Source organism: Dysidea avara, chromosome 6 (assembly GCF_963678975.1).
Source record: "Dysidea avara chromosome 6, odDysAvar1.4, whole genome shotgun sequence".
Classification (NCBI taxonomy): Eukaryota; Metazoa; Porifera; class Demospongiae; order Dictyoceratida; family Dysideidae; genus Dysidea; species Dysidea avara.
The window spans coordinates 6958128-6969048 of record NC_089277.1 but is presented as its reverse complement, the minus strand read 5'-3'; the positions used below and the strand labels follow the sequence as shown (position 1 = coordinate 6969048).

The following is a 10921-nucleotide window of genomic DNA, read 5'->3' as shown; positions in this document are numbered from 1 at the left end:
ATCATTTCATTCATAACTTTGACCCCCTCAATCCCCATACACTGCACTACCACTGTCCCTGTAGTCGGTGTGTTACTGATCATTTCTCGATTAACTACACACTGTTTTAGACAATTTATCATGTGTTCTTTTATTATTATTTTATAATTACTACTTTTGGCTGTAGGAACAAGCCTACAGACCTTTAGTACACCATGTGTATTGTCAATTCTTGTATCTGTGTGTGTACCTAAGCTCATGCTTGTATGTGTGTACTATAAAGCATAAATAAATAAATAAATAAAAGTGTAGTTTGTTATCAACAATAATTTTCCTGCATGCTGCTAGCAATGATACAAGCACTATGCACACTGTTAACACTGGTAATGCATGTATCTGTCTGTTTTCCCCTAGCCTTCTTTTGTAAAATAGCACACACTGGTATAAGTTTTACACCTTGTATGTATTTACATTATCTAATGACATAGCATCACCTATAGCTTTTCAGCAGTTTGCTTGTTTACTCTAGCTTTGCCAGTTCTTTGGTTTATAATGCTTACGAGTGTAGGGTTGCAGTTAACCAAGAGAAACACTTTCCAATGCACAAACTTTCAAACAGGAAGGTGTTAAGGCTGCAATGTTTGGAAAAACTACATTATAGTTCAACAGATTAATTATGCAGTCATGCCATTAAAAAGACCAAAGTTAGCTAATGTGCCTCTAATATGCAAGGCAAGACATGTATAGAGCCCTCCATGTGTGGTATATTAATTGAATGAGTGGTTGAAAAAGGTGTTTGAGCAAACTTTATGTGAGTCCAGTAGTCCAGTCTGGTAATCCAACCCAGTTTATAGTCCAGTCCAGTGAATGGATACACCCCCTTTTCAATGTAAGGTTGTGCTGTAAGGGAAAGTTTGCTTGAAATATTTAGCTCTTTTCCATATATATATATGCTAGCTATGGGGAAATTAAATTCACTTGCTTAAAATATTTGTTCCCTGCTTCCCCATGGCTGGGTCTCTACCCTGTGGCGAGCACTTGCCTGAAATATAGTTAGAAACTTTTATTACCCTTGTCATGTTTCCGTTAAAAGAAACTGGGGTAGCTGAATGCAACAGATAACTTAAAAGGCAAGGATAATAAAAGCAGGGGGATCAGCTGAAATATATTGCCCCCCCCCCCCCCCCCCCTTTGAACGTGTGCAAACGGTGCTAATTTTGTAGGGTGGTAAAATATTTCAGAGGGGGTCCAAATATTTCAAACATTCTTGTTCCAAAATATTTCAATATTTTTTGGACCCGAAAGAACCAAAATATAGTAGTAGTATAGGGTCAAAAATTTTCGTGTAATATATATGGTATAATAACCAATGACATACACATAATAGATGCCTCAGATTCCAGACTACAATTGAAAAGAGCAGTGAATGGCAATGCTATAGCAGAAGGAAATCTTTGAACTTGAAAATCGCTTTCTTGTTCTATGGTGAATTAAAGCATTATGAATTAGCTCTGCAGGTTATTAGCAAAACTGACAGTGTTTCCTTAAACACAATAACGTCTGTTTTTTGTAGCAACTTCTTCATAATTATGATAGACTATTATTTTTTTAGTTAATCACTAAGACGTTTTATGCCAAATGCATGCATGATTTGCCTTACAAGCAGCAATTAAATACCTTCAGCTATACAATTCCAGACATAGCAAGTATGCATTGCCCCATTTGCACTGTAGTAGAAAGCACCCATTGGTATGGGTAAAGTTTCAATAAAATATCATCATGACTTAAATCAGCTAAGCACACTTCGAAGTTTTGAGTCTATAGAAGTAATCTTGAATTCAGTAGTTATATCTGCCACAATTCTATTCCACGTACAGTATATGTACAGTACACGGCTCACGGGTAACGTCGCATGTACACGTACGACGCGCGTGAGGTGCGCTCGAGCAACCCGCGTGGATGCCGAAAGGCTAGCTACAGTATAATGTTTCATGATAGCAAACTTTACTCGAGAGGGTCACGCAAGACAAGATATAGCTACTATACAGGTCTCGCCTATGGTGTTGGGAGACAGCGCTGGCTCAGTTCCGTGAGGTCTCCTATTGCGATGCCTGTGTTGTAGCTACCGAATACTTGGTCACTTAGCTACTGACTTGACCTGTCACGGACTACAGTCAGTACTGTAGCTGCAGTATAGCTACCTTAGACCTAGATGGATTGGTCGCCGATTATTGCCACAAAACCCCAGTTAGTGCATTTTTCAAATTCATATATTCTTTATCTAGATAGTCAAAGGAATGGTCAACCAAAGTTTCAACTCTAGAAGCCAAGAAATTTCGAAGTTACAGCGCTACAAAGTGGCAACAGCAAAAAATCGATTTGTACAGTGACAATAAACTACAGGCGCTTAATAAAATGATTATAACATACGGATGCAGTCCTCTACCAAGATGCTCCATGAACAAGCAAATCCATTCCTGCATGGGTAAGTTTTGTCTTCCAGGCCTTTCCTACGACCATGCAGGGGGGACCGGCGAAGGCGTAAGAATGTAAGAAAAAGCGATAGTGAACCGCTCGTCCAACGCAAGGCAGACTAATGCTGATATCTTCCGTCTCCTTGGGAGTACTGACACGAAACAAAGATTTTGGAATTCCTCTTGCTTTTGGGATCACGATGCTACCAAGGTTTTTGGTGTTATCACTTTCCTAGCGCTTTAGAATTTAGGGAAATATATATATTTTTTGATTTCGTAAATATTCCACCCATTGCGTTCTGCGGGCCCAGCGTGCGTTTATTGCACTTGATTGCATTCTACTGTAAAATTAGCTAGCTAGGCTTGCACGAACATATGGGACCGGTCACAAATGTTTACGTGATTTAAGTGTTGTATGAAGTTACTAAACTCGGTGGCGAGTATTCTCATGTGTACATGGCGAGTTTCTCGCGCGGATAGTGCATGCATGTTCATGCGATGTTCCACAGCTAGGTATCGATCGTACAGTACATTGCAAAAGAATGATCCCGTGAGAAGAAGCGAGCATTACTCGCATGTGTATACTCGCGACGTTACCTGTGAGCTGTACTGTTAGTGTAGGCTTGCACGAACATATGAGACCGGTCACAAATGTTTACGTGATTTAAGTGTTGTATGAAGTTACTAAACTCGGTGGCGAGTGTTCTCATGTGTGCCGGCATGGCGAGTTTCTCGCGCGGCTAGTGCATGTTCATGCGATGTTCCACAGGTATCGTACAGTACATTGCAAAAGAATGATCCCGCGAGAAGAAGCGAGCATTACTCGCATGTGTATACTCGCGACGTTAGCTACCTGTGAGCTGTACTGTAGCTAAACCACAATGGCTATAGCTATGTACAATATTCCAACAAACATACATGTAACTAGTTTCAAGAATTCATATTACCCCCAAGATTAGCCACTATACCCCTACACAAATGTATAGTCTTGGCACTTTTAAAATTTTTCTTTTATGATTACTGGACTTAGCTAACTCACGTATGCAAATGTATTAACATAGTCTATTACCTTAGTTGGTAACCTCTTCATCTTGTGTACTGTCTTCTCTTCTACTTGAGAAGGATCCTCAGAACCACTGGTAGATACCGGTTCTGCCATTTTTGTAGGAAAGCGGGTTGTCTGTGGGTGTGGCTAGTCACGAGCAAAACTCAACCACCAAAAAGTAAACTGACTCCTTCTTTGTATTAATCTGCTTTACTGAACTTCCGTCCTTCCACAAATAAACTTTTTAAGCGCAGTCAAAACGTGGAAATGGTGTGTCCGCGAATGGTCACAGTTAAGCCTCCATGCATGCGGCAAATCCGATCCGCTTGCTGGAAAGCGTAATAGCTAATTCTGATATCAGTATAAGAAAAAGAAACTCTTTCTTATAATAAGTTATATTAACAGCATTAATGTCGTTGCTGCATAAACTCTTCTGAATTTACAGAGGTTTTGAGGTTGCTTGATAATATTGGCACGATCGTATTACGCATGTGCAACAGATACAGCCAATGAAATTTACTCTTCATGAAATTCAAATATGCTGTTTGAATTTCATTGGCTAGTTACTGCACACGCGCGACGTATTAGTGTATCAAGCAACCTCAAAACCTTTCTGTACTTTATTACTACTTGTGCGCATGCTCCAGATTATTCCTTTTAGTGCACCCCGAACAACCCAGCAGACATGCTAGAACAGCCTTGGATACATATGCACTGAATCAACCCAAGCTCCATAAACCAGTTTTCACATGAGTAATTACTCTAGTTATTGGCTATTCTGTTAAAATCTGTCTAGTTACACTTTCAGACCCAATGCTTCAATTAATTACAATCATTACATATGAAATTGTACTATAGACACAAAATTTAGTTTTAAAATGTGTACGCATGCATTCACACAAGCAACACTGTCAATTCTCTTTGCCCGTTTTCAGCAAGTTCAAAGCCTTGGTAAGATTGTCTATAGCCCCATTCTTGTCCTCATAGTCCAAAGAGCTGATGGCAAACTTACACAATTTGGTGACTCTCTCGAGTTGCTCTGGTGACAAATCTGATGATCTTGTACTGGGTTCATTGGATGGTACTGATCGTGGTTTTGGTACTGGTTGTTGGTTGTAGCCACCAGAACTTGGATTATAGCCACTAGTGGATGGATTTAAGTCCGGATATCCCATAGCACCAGGCCCCATTCCTGGTGGCCCCATCCCCATTCCAGGTCCACCTGGAGGTCCCATTCCTATTCCAGTTCCCATTGCACCTGAAGGTCCCATTCCGGGTCCAGTTCCATATCCACCTGGAGGTCCCATTCCATCAGTGGGTCCAGTTCCGAAACCACCAAGTTCCAGATCTCCACCAGGGGGTCCCGGGGTTGGAGTGATACCATTCTTGATGCACTTATCAATGTCCACTGCTTTCCACTTGGCATACTTGCGTTTCTCCTCAACCTGTGTAAAGGAGGAAATAGGTTAGCACTAAAGCACTGCTGTTTATATGTGACCGGATCTGCAAGAATCCCACATGTTTGTGCAAGCCTAATTTTACTGTAGAGTGCATTACACAATATGGGTGAATATTTACGAATTATAAAATAAATCCATAAGTTTCTTGAGCACTTGTTTTGCAATGGAAGAAGGAGCTAACAGCAAAACCTTGATACTGTTTAGTTGCACGCCTGTGGTTTATTTTCCATATTGCCACTGTACAAAATTGATCGTTCTGTTGTTACCACTTTGTAATGCAATAGCTTCAAAAGTTCTTGGCTTCTAGGACTGAAACTTGGGTTGACCATTCCCTTGCTATCTAGATAAAGGAAATTTAATAAAACATAATTCAAAAAATGCTCGAATGTGTGGAGTTCTTGCATATCCGGTCACATATACTTCTAAGACATAATTTTTTTTTGTTTTGTACAGTGACCAGTCACCTGACTAAAGGTCAGGAAATATTGCCTCATAAGGTGACCTGTAACTAGATGTATAAAAGAATTTTTAAAAGGGAAAAAGAAAAAAAAATCCATAAAACAAGAAGGGATCGCTGGGGTGGTAATGTAAACCACAAATCCCTATTTTGACTCTCTGTTTTTAGTTACATGCTCCATCATTTTGAGATGAGTCAAAATAGGGATTTGTGGTTTACATTACCACCACCGCTTTTTATCGGTAGGATCCCTACTTTATTTAAAATTGTAGAGCACAATACAACACTATTGAAGGTACACATTTGAGTAATTAAAATGTAAATGCTTTGAAGTTACGGGCATCATAACACCCTAGTAAATGCTCCCACCTAAATAAACCCTGCCCCCCTCTACACTACACATAACTGAATGCTCATATTTGAAGTTTTGAATAATGATTCAAAACCAGAATCCACAATTAAAGTTTCTAATCGCTGTTACTCTATATCTATACAAGGATTCAAGCATACAGAGTGATGGAATAATCGTTGATACAGATGAAAGAAAGAGCAAAATACAAGCTACAAACTAGTACAAGCTATACACATCATGTGACACACATGCACCCAATTATGGCCAACAGGAACCACAAATCATGCAATGATGGCATGAGCCCAGGATAACAGTGTACACACTCTTCACTTACAATTCCATTGACATCTTTTGTAAATACACTTATGCTGATTGTCACAACAAATTTTAATAAATCACATGATAGTTTTCTACCTCCAGCCCTTATTAAGCTTTCAAATTTTAAGAGATGAACACATGCTCCAAGACCATACACTACACACGGTGTACATACATCCTTACCTCATCAGAAATTTCACCAAACACTTTAAGTGTCTCAAATATGAAGGCACTTGCATAAAATGCCTTCTTCATATTTCTACAAGGACAACAAAGAGTACACCCAAGTCACTAAGCAATCACTTAACGTAATAACATAATTATACTGTACAAATGTATGCAGGTGACTGGCATGACACAACCATGGTAAAAGGATGCCATGCTAATTATACCTGCACCAATTTTATTACTATAACATGTCCTTGGAGACTATTGGAGGAATGAAGTCCAATAGCCTTTGAAAAACATGTCATGTTGAACCCATCATGTGTCTAGTACTCTGATATAATCACAACTGATATGGATTTGTTGGTGAAATATTAAAACCACAAACAAATCAAACACCAGTAGCCACACTACATGTCATTACACTGAAACATTCATAGTTACCAAACAAGTGTTGCTATGTTTGCCGTTGTGGTGCACACACTACCAATGGAAAGTGTGCTGAAGCTGTGAAATGAAATATGTCTATTACAAATGCCTTGGGGTTTGGAACGACACCTTCCTTCAAGAAGATTTGAAACTACAACTACTGTTTTACAATTATATATAGACAAACAATAAGTACTGTATCAGATGAAAGTGGTCACGTGACATCGGATTACCAAGCCAACCCAGATTTTAATGGTTAGCTATGTATGCAGGAAAGCAGTGTATAAAAGCTCTCTGGGGCACACATGGAATGGAAATACAATGGCAGCAATCTGAAGTATGACATAATGAGTTGGTCACACATAACCAATGATACCTTCCCAACCTACTGTACAGCAGATGCAGTTAAACATGTTCTACATGCCACTCAAATTATTGCCATAGCTTTGTGAGCCTCATTTATAGGTGCGCCACAATGATGGCATAGAAATATTATGTGGAAGCAGAAGAGTTGTGTACATATATGCCTACAGACACAAATCCATTTACAAAGTGCTTTGACAGTTACATGAAGCATAATCCAAACTAAAATCTAGAAGACTAAACTTGCCTAATCAGGTCACTGCACAAAGTGGTCACCTGTCTAGACTGGCCATTATAAAAATCCCCACATGTGATAACTTTGTACAAAGTGACCTGTTTAATGCAGCCACCTCCTTAATGAGGTCAGAATATTTTGTCCCTATGATGACCAGAATAGACAGGTCTCACTGTACATATAAATCAGAAATTTCAAAGTTGGATTAAGGATCAAAGAATAAGAAGTACTGAAATAAGGGAGTAACGAAGTAGCAAAACAAAAGAGGTTACCTACTGTATACCTGCAGTAATGCTACGTGTATTTTCTACCGGTTGAACACAGTGAATTAGGTGGAAATTAGCCTCCTTCCGATTTTGAAAGTGGTGCACGTGTTATCATGTGCGGAGAACATGCAAAGGTCCTGAGGTGTGAAATTAAGTCAACTCTAAGCTGCGTTTTCTCTCAAGTACAGGCTACCCCCCACCCTGTGATGTGATAGCAGTTGCTGTGATGGTGGTGAAGAATCCTTAACTAAACTGCAGGCCGTGATGAGATGGAAAGGAGGATTTAGAACATTTATGCATACATTTACATGTTGTTTTTGTTTTGATTTCCTGTGTTTCGTATCCAGGGGTGGTATGCACTTGGTTTTTCCTGACAGGCAAAAAAGGAAAGCCTGTTGGATTTTTTCCTTAGATCTGTTTGGATACAGCAGGTCCACCGTGCAGGCCCCCACCCCTTTTGTAAGTCTGTTGTTGTAAGTGTGAGTGTTTTTTATGCAGTGTTAAATAGATCTGTAATAGTGTGTGTGTGTGTGTGTGTTGTGTGTGTGTGTGTGTGTGTGTGTGTGTGTGTGTGTGTGTGTGTGTGTGTGTGTGTGTGTGTGTGTGTGTGTGTGTGTGTGTGTGTGTGTGTGTGTGTGTGTGTGTGTGTGTGTGTGTGTGTGTGTGTGTGTGTGTGTTATGAGTATTGTAGCTGGTCATAGAATATATTGTATGTTGTTTGTATAAAGTCAATTAAGGAGTGTGGGTAGCCACCCTGTGCAGCTACGATCCTATAAGTTGTACTGTGATATGGCTGGGGTAAAATGGTTGAGAAAAAGGAAAGAGTGGGCATTTAATGCCTATGCTTCAGTCTATAAACCATATATATATTACGGATTAAATGTCCATTAGTATATCTGCAGGTATACAGTATGCAACATCTCATTTCACTACTTTTGTGCTATTCCCTTGCTTCACTACTTTTTTAAGGCTACGGGCTTAAGTGTTCATTCATCCTGAAACGTGCCTTTTCACCAAATCTAGTATGTATAACACACATTACAGACTTACCTTTGTCCTCCTTTGTGACCCAGTTCTTTTTGCTAACAACGTTACACAAGGTGTTGATTTGCAGTAGCAAAATATGGCTTCAATTCCCTGTGGCCGTGGTGCAGCTACCGTATACCCGGGAATTTTTGCAGTACATAATTTTCACAGCTTTCATGGTCAGTAAAGCTACCGTGAAATTTTATCACGTGAAAAATTATGTAAGTCCTACAAACTTCAACTCACCTTACTGATGAACTAATAAATCAGTGTGACTCCTGGTGTGTGATAGTGTTGTAGGCATTTGTGAACTCCACATATGCTTACAACATGACTGTATAACATTTTCCCAACTTTAAAGTGGGCATGGCTCACGAACAAAGCTGGCCTACTGCATGCCTCGTACAGAGATTGCCGCTACTGTACTATTTGGTTCAGATGTGCAATCTGTACAATGATTGAAGTAAATATATCAATGCAGACCCGCCGTAGCTGTGTGATTGAGAGTAAAATTTTTGAATCGAGCAACAGCAATCCATGAAATTTAAAGTGCAAAAATTCTGGGCTAAAAGGCATCCATGAAATTTAAAACGTGAAAGAAAATCCTGACTAAGGAAAAACTGTGAAATAAACATACCACAAAAATTTCCAGGTGTACAGTAGAGATTGCAGAGGTCATAATTTTTCTTAAATCAAAAAAAGTAGAAGGAAAATTAGAATTTTGATCAAAGGATATGCATTGACAAGTTATGCTTGGCTGAAGGCATCAATTAGTCAGTTAGTAGAAACTTCTTTAAGGGGTTTGGGGTCACTCTGTAGGCACTTTGGGCTTGGTTAAGGTTAACCAATACCGTTAAGCTGTTTTGAAGGAAAACTGGGTTTTTGGGTGGTTTTGAAGTGTAAGAAAGCCCAAAACTCCATGATCCCATTACACAGTACTACTGTACTGTATGATACAGCATTTCTACCCTTACTGATATTTTATCAGTACCTAACATACAATATTGTACTTTGCATGGGAGGATCAAAGCGATGCCACGTATTGTATTGTCCACACAGTACTAATCAACTACATAACTGTACTGTATGAGTCATGCAGTACAGTTATGCAGCTAATTGGGCAAATACAGTACAGTTATGCGGAGAATTTATTTAAGGAATGCTTCGTAAACAAATCGCTAAAACCAGCCAAACTAATCCTACGAGTTTGTTCTATGGCTAGGAGTAGAATTGTATAAACACTTACTGATCTTCTGATCACCATACGATTGATCACGTGTGTGACATTGTAAATCACTAAAACCAAGAGTACATATAAATATTACGTACTCTTGCTAAAACTAGCCAAACTAATCCTATTAGTTCATTCTACGACTAGAAATAGATTAGTTAAACACTTACTGATATCCTGATCACCAAAAATCACAGCAGTTTGAGTACTAGAGAAAATCGCTCCAAGCCAGACGACCAGGAAGCACAATATAACAGTTAAAGCACCGCATATGCTTAAATATACAGCACCCAGGGGGGGCCCCAAGGCAAATACAGCGGTGTTTCAACTCTAACATACAGCATCCTTTGGGCTTTAAAATTCCAGCAGGCAATTAATTACAACAGTGGGTATGGTGTAATTGAATCAATCCAAAGCAAAGAACAAGCATACAATGACAGTTGAGACACTGTACACAACACACAAACTAACATATGAAATCTTCCATTCCTGTCTTCGTTGTCAGCAAAATCAAACAGTTTCATTGCAACATTCTCTACATACACTTGCCCAACAACATTATTTGTGATTTCTTCTCTATCATTCAGAGCGCTCTTCATCTGTAAATATGGTACACGTCATCATTACGTCACGCACACTAAATTATTACCTTTTCCAGCTGGTCCATTAACTTCAATGTGAAAGCCTTAGCGGCTTTGTCGGTTTTAGTTACCGGCAGACATTCGTTAACTGCTTGAAAGTACACTAAACACGAGTGGAAAAACGCAAATTCTAAATAATACCCATCACTAACAATGCAAGTTTTATAAACAACTTACAATAATACGACACAATGGGATCTTTTTGACTGTACTGTTTTCCGAGGTTGAGGTAAGGTACAACTTTTCTAAGCGACGGAGGAGGTCTCTCCATTGGCAGGATCGCAGTTTAAAGTCTAATAGTGCACAATAGATTACGGAGTATGTTTTGTGTTACGGATTTCTTTATAGAACGACTTGGGCTCAGTTGACTAATAATTTTAGCGGTCTTTGTGAGGTTGGTTAAATGAAGAAAACTGAGAACTCTTGTTAAGACAAGATTTGTAATTGACTGAAGGAAAGAACTACAAACAAAACACCTGC

General features: G+C 39.2%; 1 protein-coding gene across 1 annotated transcript; it reads right to left on the bottom strand.

Moving 5' to 3' along the window:
- Positions 1-4315: 4315 nt before the first annotated feature.
- LOC136259030 (vacuolar protein sorting-associated protein VTA1 homolog) lies at positions 4316-10779 on the bottom strand. The gene is made up of 5 exons (XM_066052435.1): positions 10619-10779; positions 10450-10544; positions 10272-10399; positions 6269-6344; positions 4316-4943 (listed from the first exon to the last, which is right to left on the bottom strand). The coding sequence occupies exons 1-5, from the start codon at positions 10710-10712 to the stop codon at positions 4410-4412; spliced, it is 927 nt and encodes a 308-aa protein (XP_065908507.1). The 5' UTR covers positions 10713-10779; the 3' UTR covers positions 4316-4409.
- Positions 10780-10921: the final 142 nt, after the last annotated feature.

Coding starts and splice junctions, on each gene's coding strand:
- LOC136259030 (XM_066052435.1), bottom strand. CDS start 10,712: ATGGAGAGACCTCCTCCGTCGCTTAGAAAAGTTGTACCTTACCTCAAC. Junction 10,400..10,449: donor TAATGGACCAGCTGGAAAAG/GTAATAATTTAG, acceptor CCATATTTACAG/ATGAAGAGCGCTCTGAATGA. Junction 4,944..6,268: donor TTGGTGAAATTTCTGATGAG/GTAAGGATGTAT, acceptor TCCTTTACACAG/GTTGAGGAGAAACGCAAGTA.